The sequence below is a fragment of the Tupaia chinensis genome, unplaced genomic scaffold, assembly GCF_000334495.1.
Source record: "Tupaia chinensis unplaced genomic scaffold, TupChi_1.0 Scaffold000407_4, whole genome shotgun sequence".
Classification (NCBI taxonomy): Eukaryota; Metazoa; Chordata; class Mammalia; order Scandentia; family Tupaiidae; genus Tupaia; species Tupaia belangeri.
In genome coordinates this window covers 2889944-2902215 of record NW_006159912.1, presented here as the reverse complement: position 1 = coordinate 2902215, position 12272 = coordinate 2889944, and the positions used below count along the sequence as shown (strand labels likewise).

The 12272-nt window shown below is 41.3% G+C and overlaps 1 protein-coding gene and 1 pseudogene across 2 annotated transcripts in view; one reads left to right on the top strand and one right to left on the bottom strand.

The window, feature by feature from the left end:
- The window catches only part of HEATR6 (HEAT repeat containing 6), a 40897-nt gene extending 29979 nt beyond the window's left edge, over positions 1-10918 (bottom strand). The window contains exons 1-5 of one of the 2 annotated variants that reach the window (XM_006154424.3): positions 10670-10918; positions 7402-7509; positions 5078-5218; positions 4496-4611; positions 2763-2877 (exon numbers count right to left, since the gene is read on the bottom strand). In XM_006154424.3, coding sequence (XP_006154486.1) covers positions 2763-2877; positions 4496-4611; positions 5078-5218; positions 7402-7509; positions 10670-10888 — 699 coding nt within the window. In that variant the 5' untranslated portion in view covers positions 10889-10918. Of the gene's footprint in view, positions 1-2762; positions 2878-4495; positions 4612-5077; positions 5219-7401; positions 7510-10300; positions 10339-10669 lie in introns of those variants that run through there. The other variant, XM_027774168.1, reaches the window with a different exon arrangement.
- On the top strand, positions 1000-1412 carry LOC102487704 (transcription initiation factor IIA subunit 2 pseudogene; annotated as a pseudogene).
- Positions 10919-12272: the final 1354 nt, after the last annotated feature.

Genomic DNA, 12272 nt, shown 5'->3' with positions numbered 1-12272 from the left:
TATCTGCTGGCCCCAGGATCAACTTTCTAACATAATTTAGAATAGAAAGAAAAAGTGTCTAGATGATGAAAAAAAACTTTAAAAATACCCTCATAAAAAGCAGAGATGAAGATTCAGAGAACAGACCTAAGCAACTACCATGAATTATTATGTCATTGGAAAAGTCATTTTTTCTATGTTTTTCTTAACAAAAATGTGTCATGACTTTTCTGATGACCCAATAATTCCTAGAAGAAAATCACGTAGTCTTACTGTACAACCTTATAAACCAGCATGTACAAACTGTAAGTAAGAAAAAAACAAAGATGTTCAGTGGGAAGAATGTGAGAAAGAGTGAAAAAGTGGCTGAAGAGATGAGAAGTGGAGAAGTTATGTAATACGACAACTTCAGCAATTGCTAAAATCAAAGGGATATATGTGCAAGCAGGTGACAAATGACAGAAGAGTAGTTTCTGGAGGTCAATTCAGGCTATGATTGATTTACTGACTCAATAATCTCATTTCCAAAGTTCTGCCCTTAAAAACCCCCCACGTGAAGAGGAACTATAGCCTACTTAAAATAGTGGAAAAATCGAGAAAAAAAGAAAACTTCCATCAGTTATGAGAATTATTATATTCTTAAAGTTAACCCTTTCCAAGATGTGAACCTTAACAAAAGCAATAGCAAGCAGTTTGCCAAGCACTTGAAATGTTCTATTTCATGCACTTCTCATAAGAATCCTACAATGTTGTCCTATTAGTCCCATTTCGGAGAGGATCACGGAGGTTCCAAGAAGTTAAGTAATTTGCCCAAGGCCCCTCATTATAAAAATGATATACAAAAATAGATCCTAAAACAATATCTAGGAGATAACAGGCCTTTAAAGAAAACAAAGTTGTAAAACAACATATAAAATACACCTCCATTTAGAAATTAGAAACAGGTCCTGCGGGTGCTGCGGCAGCTGGAGAGGTGGTCCAGGAAGCAGGCACCTTCTACCCTGCTCCTGGTCACACCGCTGGTGTCCACTCCACAGTGGGAAGTGCCTGTGCCACAGGACATCAATACAGGCCTGTAAGAAAACAGGATCTTCCTCCTAAGCCATGACACAGCAGCTATATGGGAATACCACCTTGGGAAACAGTCTTCAGGAGGGCCTAGGTGAGCTCATACAGTCTCAACAGATAACCCACAACTCGCCCTTCAAGTTCTACTTCAGTTTGATGAGGCTATAAATTCAGCATTGGCTCAGAGGGTCAGGAACAGAGTCAATTTCAGGGGCTCCCTAAATACGCACAGATTCTGCGATAACGTGTGGACTTCTATACTGAAGGATGCTGAATTCAGAGAGGGGACAGAACTGATTAAAGTGGATAAAGTGAAAATTGTAGCCGGTGATGGTAAAAACACAGGCTCCAATACTACAGAATAAATACGAAAAAAATGACTTTTTTATGCCATCTTCTGTTATTATTCATCATTTTTTGAAGAGAAGCTTAGAAAAGACTTTTCAAATTTATTCTAGCATTGCAGAAATGACAACACTGTGCTATCCTATCAGAGAATTCCAGTAGAAAGAAACTTAAAACTCTGTAGCCTCTTACCTTTATTATACAGCATAAGGAAACATAAATTTTTTTAATGATAAATCAAAAGTTGTTACCTACCTAAGAACATTCTGTAATAAACTCATTGTAAAAAGCAAAAAAAAAAAAAAAAGAAATTAGAAATATGTTATGGGATCAGTAGATGACAGAATGGTTAGGTCGTTGAACTCCCACATGGTCAACCACAATTCAAGTCCCAGACCAGGTGGCTTGAAACTCACATGGGCATGTGGCCAAAATCCCAAGAGGAGAATGAAGGAAAAGGGATTGCAGCATGGCCATTCCCCTGGCGGTAATTTCCTGCTTTCTGTCTCTCTGTCTCTCCAACGAGCACACATGCCCTACAGCAAAAATTCTCACTTAAAAATAAAATGAAATTAGAAATATGCTTATTTACATAGGAAAAAATCTGAAGGTACATAGAACAAATTTTGGCAGTGGACTCAGACAAATCTGCGCAGAGGACTATAAGGAACTTTCACTATCTTAGATCTATAATGCTTGGAATTTGATACTCTGATTCAAAACATGTCAACAAATTACCATATTAGCATCAGACTTTTTTTAAATAAATTAAATATTGCAGATAGTATTGAAATCTCTCTTCCTTTTCATCTTAAAGATAGTCACTGATCAGAAGTTGTATTGCTTTCATACTCAAGAGATAAAACAGTAAAGACAGTTTTCTTCAAAAACAAAGAATTACAAAACAAAACAAGCATATAAGAAATTTCTTATAGGGACCAGCAGTTGGCATAATGGCTGTGTCACTGGACTCCCATATAGTCGACCACAGTTCGAGTCCCTGACCCAGTGGCTTAAACTCAAGCTAGAAGCGTGTGCGTGTGTGCCCAAGATCCCGAGAGGAGAATAGAGAAGGGATTGTGGCATGGTCATCCCCCTGGGGGTGATTTCTCACTTTCTGTCTCTCTGTCTTTCTGGCGAGCGCATGCGCCTTATAGCAAAAACCTCTCCAAAAAAAAAAAAAGAAATTTCTTATCATATAAACCTAAAAGGTATGATTTCAGATTTTAGATTATAAGCAGTCCAATGATGCCTATATCTCTACACAAAGCTAATACAGAAACCAAACTAAACTCTTCAGTAACAGCCTCTACTACTCCTGCATCTAGACACATCTGTGTCATTCACACGATCAGTGGTAGTCTTCCTACCATGCAGAATGTGATATCATCCATATCTGATGATTTTGGAGATTGCAGAGTGGTCAAGAAAGCCTGGAAGCAGATATTTTGGTAGGGTTCCTCTAAGTACGGCTGGCCTGGTACACTAAAACACATACAGAGAAAACAATGTAAACTCAGTCTCCTTTCAAACGGTGCCTGCAAGAGAATCAAAAACAGCAGTAATACACACTGACAGAGTTGAATACACCCTTGAATGTAACTGTACTATGGAAAATTATGCCTTTTGGTTAACTAGTTACTGCTAGGGGACAGACACAAGGCTAGAATGAAGAAGAAGAACAAAGTTTACAGCGGAAGATGTGAAGAAAGAGGAGTACTTTCTAGTTCTACAAGAGAAATAATGCAGACAGATCCCATCCAGCTAGAATCACACAGTCGAACCTGTCTCTGTTATGTAGACAATACTGTGTTATGCAGAAACAAGTTCAAGTTTGTACTGCTCATTTCCCATTGCATATTGCATGAGTCTGGAGTAGGCAGCTTAGATTAGTTTCATCTTCTCTTTTTTAAAAAAATATTTCAGGAGTATCCGCTCTCCAGAGAGAGACAGAGAAGGAGGGAGAAGGAGAAAACACCTCTCAAGGGGCTGCAATAATACTGCAATCCCTTCTCCTTTATTTCTCCATTGTGTTGAGATTTGGGGCATGCATACACAGATACCCAATGTGTTTTTCAAGCCACTTGGACTGGAATTCAAATCACAGTTGGCCATGTGGGTTCTGCCTCCCCTAACTACTAGTCAGCAGGGCCAGCCCTGATTCTATCCTTTTAAAAGAGAAGAAATTGGCCTTGAATGATAAATCGTGGGCCAGCAGGTAGCATGGTAGTTAAGGCTCTGGACTCCCACATGGCTGACCACAGTTCAAGTCCCAAACCTAGCAGCTTGCTTTCTCACTTTCCCTCTCTCTGGCGAGCACACATGTCCTATAGCAAATTAAAAATAATAATAAAACTAAATTAAATAATTATTAAAAAAAAAAAAGATGACCCTACCAGAGCCCAAATTCTTATTAATATATCCTTCTAAAAGACTTAACATGATTAGAATTTATACCAAAAGAAAATACAACCTGGACATAGTATACATACAAGGGGCCTTCAAAAAGTTCATGAAAAAATGCATATTACTAATGAACCACTCATGGATTTAAAAAAAATTTTTTTGCACCAAAATAAACTCATACTTTAATTTCATTTTTTCATGAACTCTATGAAGTCCCCTCAGTATCTCTTTACCAAATTTTCAGGGTATAGTCCTAATTGACTTTTCCTTTGCTTTTTAAAGTTTATTTATTTATTCTATGAGAAAGGGAGAGAGAGAAGAGGGTCAGAAAGAGGAAAGAGGGAAGAAAAAAAGATACAGACAGGTACCTCCCCAACATCCTATCCTCAGCCTCCCCTGGTGCACACAGGGAGACCTCAGACCGCAAGCCTCCAACCTTCCCATCTGGCCTCAGCATTGAGAGTGTTGTGTTATCACTGTGTCACTGTGGTTGGCCCTTCTTCATTTATTTATAAGTTTTCTTTAGAAACAACATTAAAATAAAAACTTAACAATATAAAATGAGCTTATTAGCAGAGCACCCAGGGAAGAGAAAGTAGGTTATTTTTCTAGGTTGGCCTGGGCTTCAGACAGATTAAAAAGGGCCCAGAAAGGTCTTATCTTTTTACTGCTGGGAAACCTGATTGGCTCTACCTACCTGAGACATAAGTTGGCCAGACAGTGCACCGCAGCTCTCCTGACTTCAGGGTCAGACTGAGCCAAGTCACTCAACTTCATTAAGAGTCCGGTCTTGCCTAGCAAGTCTGGAAGGTACTAAAACAAAGTAACAGTCAGTGGTGGTTGAAAAAAAGCCTTCAGGAACATGTTATTTAGACAGACGTCATGTTTTTAACTAAGACAGTTAAGCACATATACAAAAAGCTGCTAGGTAAATCCTTCAGATGGGTATGCAAAAAGATATGCCAGAAAACAGCCAGAAGGGTCACCACTCTCAGCGTAAGTAGCTGCTAACCTCTTCAGCCTTGGCTGCGTAGCTGACAGTAATGACAATCATGATGATAGTCTATACTAAGTGCCAAGCACTTAACAAGTATTGTCACACACCGTCCTCACAGCAACTACCTGATGAATGAAGAATCAAGGCTCAGAGTGGATGAGAGGGTATTGCTTAAGATTACACAACTAATGAGTGGCAGGACAGAAACCTGAACGCAGCTGTGGTGACTCAAGCTTGTGCTTCTAGACTTTGGAAGGAAAGAAAGAACACAGGTTAAGCTACCTTTTGACATTTTGAGCCATTACAGTAAACCAGAGCTGCCAGGGCTTGAAGAATTTCCATATGCGTCCAGGAACTGCACTGCTGAATAGCCGAAATAGTATATGCCAACAGGAAATCCAGGTGCTGTTCATCAACAATCACCTACCAATGGAGGAAAAAAAAATATGGCCTAACTTTAAAAAATTTTGTTTTAACCTATTATAGATATGTTTACTCACCTGAACCAAGCTTTGTAAGAGAGTACATGTCCATCTTTTTCATGTCAAAAGGAATAGCCTTAAAGGCCATAAAATTTGATCAAGATAGAGGCTTTCTCCCTGCCCCAGGACCTCACCCACTTTGTCCTTTTTTAGTCCCTGCATTCAAAGAAGAACCTGACAAAGTCCTTGTAAATGTTCCTTGAACTAACCTGACACTGGCAATTGAAAATATAGACAGGTAAGACTCAATCTACGAAATTTCTTAATTCAATTAAATAGTCTTAGAGATAGTAAACACTCAACAAATACAAAGTGAAGAAATACATCTGCTAAATAGCTGCTATGTCTCTAATATGATGTGGGGGAATACAACACAAGGAGCAGGAGGTATATCCTTGCCTAGAGGGCAATCAGAGCACTGATTTTACGTGGGTGGTTACCTTTTTCACATGAGACCCAAGAGTAGACCTTAATTTAAGACCATGGTTCTTAACCCGCAGCAATCTTAGCCCCAGGACACACTTGGCAATGTCTGTAGACATGTCTGACTGTCATAGGTAGATGAGTGCTAATGGCATATAAGGGGCAGAGGCCCACTAGATGCTGCTAAACAACCATCAATGCACAGGAGAGTTGTGCACCCCGCACCTCCCACCAACAAACAGTTACATGATCCAAAATACATGTCCAAAGCGCCAAGGGTGAGAAACACTGATGGACGCTTGCTCTGGCTGCACACTGTAATCATGTAGGGAGCTCAAGTCCTCAAAGTGATGTGAATGTGCAGTCAAGGTTGAAACCACTGGTTTAAGCCACTCACAACGTACCATTCTCCTACTCAGAGAAGGATTTGGAGAGGTGTTTGTACAACCTAAATCTCTCCAGCAAGGAGTATATTAGAGCGTATGTAACATAAGTTTTCTCATTCTTGAATAAGAGAAACAAAATAAAGGGTTCTTTTTCTTCTACTGGATGTTATTAATTTCGTTTGCATGAAATGCCTAGAGTTGAAGAAGCTGTCATATGACTATGAAAGATGCTAGCTGAGGATAACCCATACACTAAAGAGGGCAGAAAGGAAAGATGCTGTAAGTGCCTTTAGAGCTAGCTTCCTTGAGGCTTGAGACATGAGATGGTTCTTTCATTTATTTTGTTGTTGTTGTTGCTATTGTTTAGCTACTATGGGTTGGCTTTTCTGTTTCTTGCAGGAAAAAAACACCCATGTTCATACAGTACTAATTGGCATGCTCTGTGCTCTTAACTACATTTACATACTCATGTGGTACCACATGTGATAACAGTCTTAATTTCTGTACTGTTCCTAAAAAGATATTCAATTTATTTAGCAAGTTGGAAAGCGTTCTAGAGAGAGAGCGCTACAGTATAGGCACTGATATAAATAAGTGGGGTCTTTGTATCGTGGTGTCTTCTTGCCCCAAGCTATTTTTTATGTTTTATGTGGATCAAAAGTAGATCACAAAAGTGGTATTGTAGCTTAAGAAAAGGAAAGGGGTCAGCAGATGGCATAGTGGTTAAGAAATTGGACTCCCATATGGCTGACCATGGTTTGAGTCCCAGACTCAGCAGCTTGAAAATCATGCTGGGTACATGGGCATGAGTGCCCAAAATCCCAAGGGGAGAATGGAGGAGAAGGAACTGCAGTGTGGTCATTCCCTCAAGGGGTGATTTCTCACTTTCCTTCTCACTGTCTCTCTCCAGCAAGTGCACACCCTCTATGGCAAAAACCTGGAAAAAGAGAAAGAAAAGAGGGGAAATTGGTAGGAAGAAGATACGGGATCATTTCAATTTACTCTTAGATATATCTTGGCCAAATAAATCTTGCATGAAAAATTCTAAGACTGGGGCTAAATGGTATTGGTTTAATGAACTAAACAAAAAGAAATATCTCTACTGGAAAAATTTCTATAATTCTATAGGATTGTTTTGTTTTCTTTTTAATCACAGTTATATTTGTTTTAATACCATTCTGATTAAGGTATTTGCTTTTCCTATAACTTCTCAAAAAAACCAGCCTATCGTACAGACCACAAACATAATATTTCAAAAGTATTCACTTATTCTCAAAATTCACGATCTGAATTCTAAAGTGACATACATGATTACCTGCAATCTGTTGAGTAAATGGTGGATGAGCTGAGACACTTTGCTGACAAGATGATTCTGATTAAGAGGCACCAGTCGACAAGCTTGGACAAGAAGAGCACTGACATCCTACCCGGAAGGAGAAAAAAAAGACAAAAAAGAGGTAATACACTTAGTCAAAAGAACAGCCCCAAACATATCCAAATGAGAAAAAAAAAAAAAGTGACTATTCACTTAAGAATAGAGAAAGATAATATTTGAAGCAGAAAGTGGTGGGGGGAGGGGATGAAATGATAGCACAAAAACAGGATGTACTTTAAAGAAAGAAAATTATCACTACAGTTTTTGTCAGGCTAAAGACTCTAGACTCCACTGATGCACAGACAGTACAATTACATAACCAAAGAAAGTCTTCCAGCATATAAAAGCTGACTCTGAAATTAAGGTATCAAAAAGTGAACCAGATTTTTTTTTTTTAAGAGTTTTTTGTTGTTGTTGTTATAGGGCATGTGCACTCACCAGAAAGACAGACACAGAAAGTAAGAAATCACCCACAGGGGGGGGTAAGAAATCACCCCCAGGGGGGTGGCCATGCCACAATCCCTTTTCCTCCATTCTCCACTCCGGATTTTGGGCACACATGCACATGCATGGCATAAGTTTTAAGCCGCCAGGTCTGAGACTCAAATGACGGTCAATTAAGTGGGAGTCCAGTGATGTAAACATTATGCCATCTGCTGGTCCCAAGTGAACCCGATTTTCAATGCCGACGGGAAAATCAGAAATGACACTTCTAATAATTTTCTATAAATTTAGGGAATTCTTAAAACAACAAAAAAAAGAGGACCCTATTCATTCATCTATTGATATTTACTGAATAAAAAGGGTCTTAAATAGGACCAGCAGGTGACGTTAATGGTTACGTTGCTGGATTCCCACATAGCCGAGCATGGTTCAAGTCCCAGACCTTGTGGCTTTGAAATCACTCTGGGTGCATGTGCGTGTGTACCCAAGATCTTGGGAGGAGAACAGAGAAAGTACTGTGGCATGGCCAGCCCCTCTGGGGAATGATTTCTTGCTCTCTCTCTGTTTTTCTCTCTCTTTCTCTCTCTGCTTCTCTGTCAAGTGCATGCAACCTATTGCAAAAATCTCACTAAAAATAAAAAAGGGTTCTAGTACCTCCTTGTGTGCCAGGCCCTTGGGTTCCAATGGTGAAACCAGTAAGTTCCTGAGCCTCAAAGAGCGCACAATCTAGGGACCAGCAGTTGGCGTAATGGCTATGTCACTGGACTCCCATGTAGTCAACCGCGGTTCGCGTCCCAGACCCAGTGGCTTAAACTCACGCAGGGCACGTGTGTGTGTGAGTGCCCAAGATCCTGGGAGAAGAAAGGAGGAAAAGGGATTGCTGCGTGGCCATCCCCCCTGGGGGGTGATTTCTAGCTTTCTGTCTCTCTGTCTCTGTCTTTCTAGCAAGCGCACGTGCCCTCTAGCAAAAAACCTCTCCAAAAGAAAAAGAGCTCACAATCTACTGAGGGAGATAGAAGTACACAAGAATAACTATAATGAAATGAGTTGAGTGCTGAAAGAATTAAGTACAAACTCTGTAGGTTTGTGGAGGTGATTTTAAGCAGAATCCGGAATGATCTGAAGGATAAGGAGAAATTTGCTAGATAGACAAGGCATCAAAAAAACACCACACACAAAGGGAATAAAGAGTACCAAGGCTTGGAAATGTGAAATACCAGTAGGTGCTTGAAGAATAGCAACTTTGAGATGGTTTCACACAGGGCATAACAGGAGAAAGGAACAGAAGAGGAAAACAGAAAGGTGGAAAATTTTTGTTGCAAAAATATCAAATTACATAAAGTAAAAAACCTCCTCTGACTGTGCTACTATAATCTCGCTTTGCTCCCTAGGACACACACTATTCTTTTGTTGTAAACTCTTCCAGATACACACTTTTTAAAAAAATAATTACGTGTTTATATTTTTCATTCACTATATTTTAATTTGACGAGAGAAAGCAATCCACCAGGTCCAGGACTCAAACCATGGTCGGCTATGTAAGAGTGTCCAGCACCTTAACCACCACGCCACCTGATGGTACCCCACACTATTATTTTGTCATGAAGCCTTTCAGACCTTTTGTTTTGGATATATAAACATACATACATTTTTATATCCCCCTTCCAGGTCCATACTGGTCTCATCCTGTGTGAATTGTTCTACAACTTGCTTCAACCACTTACTGATGTGTACTGAAGCTCTTCTCAAATCAGACTGCTACTTTCATAATCAGATTTTTTATATTAAAGATCATTGTGGCAGTAGAGCCAAAGATGGTCTGAAGGGTTGGACTCTTGGCAGATCAGTTAGAAGAGACCAATGGGAAAGTTCAGGCAAGAGTCACCCCGCCTGAGGGCCACAGTACTGGCAGGAACACAGTGGAGGAGATGACTGAGAAACAGGCATTGTACAGATTCTCAAGAATGTGAATTGGCTAGGATCGGGAATGAAGGAAAAGGAAAGAACGAGTGTGCGCTGTGTGTTTTGGTGGACTGTGCATGCGTGTGTTGTGAAGTAGAGCGGGATCAATGTTTGGAGATAATGTATTCACCTGGAACCGTCTAGTTCTACATGTCTGTGAACACCAGAAGGCAGTGTTTTAACTGAGTCAAGAGTTCAGTAAATTCAGTCATTCAAAGTCTGATGTCTGTGAATTACTCAGAGAAGAAAAGAACTTCTAAAGAGGAAGCAGAGGGAACTAGCACAGAAAACTCGAAAATGTAGAAACTTTATGGCAGACGTTAAGTTCCAATTCTAGCTCTGCCATTCGCCAGCAATACGGCACTGAATCTTTATGAGCTTCAGTATTTTCATCTGGGGAAAAAAAAAAAAAAAACGACCCAATAATACCCACGTCCTAAGATTCCCGGGGCGGTTCCCGTTAAAGTAGTGTGTAATCTATGTTCTGTGTCTTCAATAAACGGTAGCAGTGAAATTTATCTACAAAGAATGCCTGGAGAGGAAGTGGAGAAGGTGGGGTCGGGAAGGCGCGACCGTAGATAGCATCTGAGGTGTTCCAGGGCAGTAGTGAGAACTGGAAAGGTCGACGCGAGCTCGCCAGCACTGCGGGGTCTTCCCGGTGGAGGGCGGAGAGCGCGCCGCGGTCGAGGGAGCAGGGCGGCCGGGAACTAACCACCCGCGGCAGGGGTGTGCACGGCGCGGAGAGGCGGCGGGGGCCAGCCCTGCTCCCTGAGGTGAGGTCACGGCCCGGGGCGCCGCCTACCTCTGCGGCCACGCCGCTGCCGTCGCTGTAGTTCTCGGAAATGAGCTGGTCGAAGAGCAGGTGGATCTCGGTGCGGGCAGAGCTGCTATCCTCAGGGCGCAGGGCACAGAGCCTCGCCGACAAGCGTCGGAACCCATCGTCCTGCTCGGGGTTCGGCTCCCGCGGCACCGCGCCCGGCGCCACGCAAGGCAGCAAGCCGGCCACCGGCACTACCGCCATTTTTGTACGTGATCCGACAGGGAAGAACTTCCGGGGCATCCCTGGGCCTCGCGCTCTAGTTCCGGAACTGCCTTACGTGGATCAAAATGAAAAGCAGAGGAGTTTCCCTGAGCATGGGACCTCTCAGACTGGTACTCTGCAAATGCTGTCAAAAGTAGCTTCGAGCCTTCCCCATCCATCTTTCCTTGAGCCCTGACTCGAGGGGGGGGGGGGTGGTCTCTGTTTGTCCTCCCAGAGTTTGGTCCTGGACAGGTCTGACGTTGCTCTGTAACAGTACTGTTACAGAAATGCAAAAACAGACCGCTGAGGAACCAGGCGCCACTCAGAGAGTAGGAGAACTCAAGTTTATTACCCCAGCAGACCCAGAAGAGTTCAGACACCAAACATCTGGGCCACAAGTAGGGGAGAGGTCGGAAGTTATATAGGTACTGGATTGAAGGTGGATAGGTACATGGGTGTGGGGTGTTGCAAGGGAGAAAACGCTGCAAAAGGTTGCTAGACAGCTTGTTTTCTTGGTTTTTGGAACCTTCTCTAGTTCAAAAAAACCACATCCTACAGAGTCCAGCAATCTCTCTTGCAAGCAGTTTACAGAAGCAGAACAGCATTCAGCTAGGAGGGGCACAGCTAGAATCCTGTTTTGCAAGCAAGTTTCGAACAGTAAAGTAGTGTCTATTTATAACAAAGCAAGTTCCATATCAGTACTACAATCCTCCCCCCTTTTATTGACAGTATAACCAGAGCTAGAGAAAGGATTTACTGGATTCAATCAAATTCATTTAAATAATAATTTAATCATAAAAGGAAACAGACTGCTTGGATATTTTAGCAGAAATTGATAGAGGCAAGGAACTCCTGGCATACATTCTGTTTGGATATAAGAAAACATAGCATAGGAACAAAATTGGACATCCAGGTATGACCAGGGGTAGAGATTTCGGATTCTACAGAAAGACAAGCAAATGTTCTGATTGTTCTTTTGAGGTAAGAATTCTAAAGAGGAAGACATTAGAAAACCAAAGCAATTGAATTGGTTAACCAACATCATGCAAAAGGAATAAATATTAGGCAACATTTTGAGTTCAGCTGCCAAACTGAGAATGGTTATTCTAGAAACTTATAAGTTGCACAAAATGGCCCTTCTTAATGGATGAAAGGCAGCCGGGTGCCCTAGGAAGGCAAAGGTAAGAACACTGCTCTATATTGGGCTCCCTGTACCAGCACCAATCACTAGCCATTAACAACATAGATGGGATGAATGTAAGGGCTATCCTTAGTATAATAAAACAAAGAGTTATAAATAATGCAAGAAGAATATAATCACAAGGAAAAGAAAATCAGTAGCACGAATAGAAAGGAAACATGAAGGATCAACAATTTTAACTTT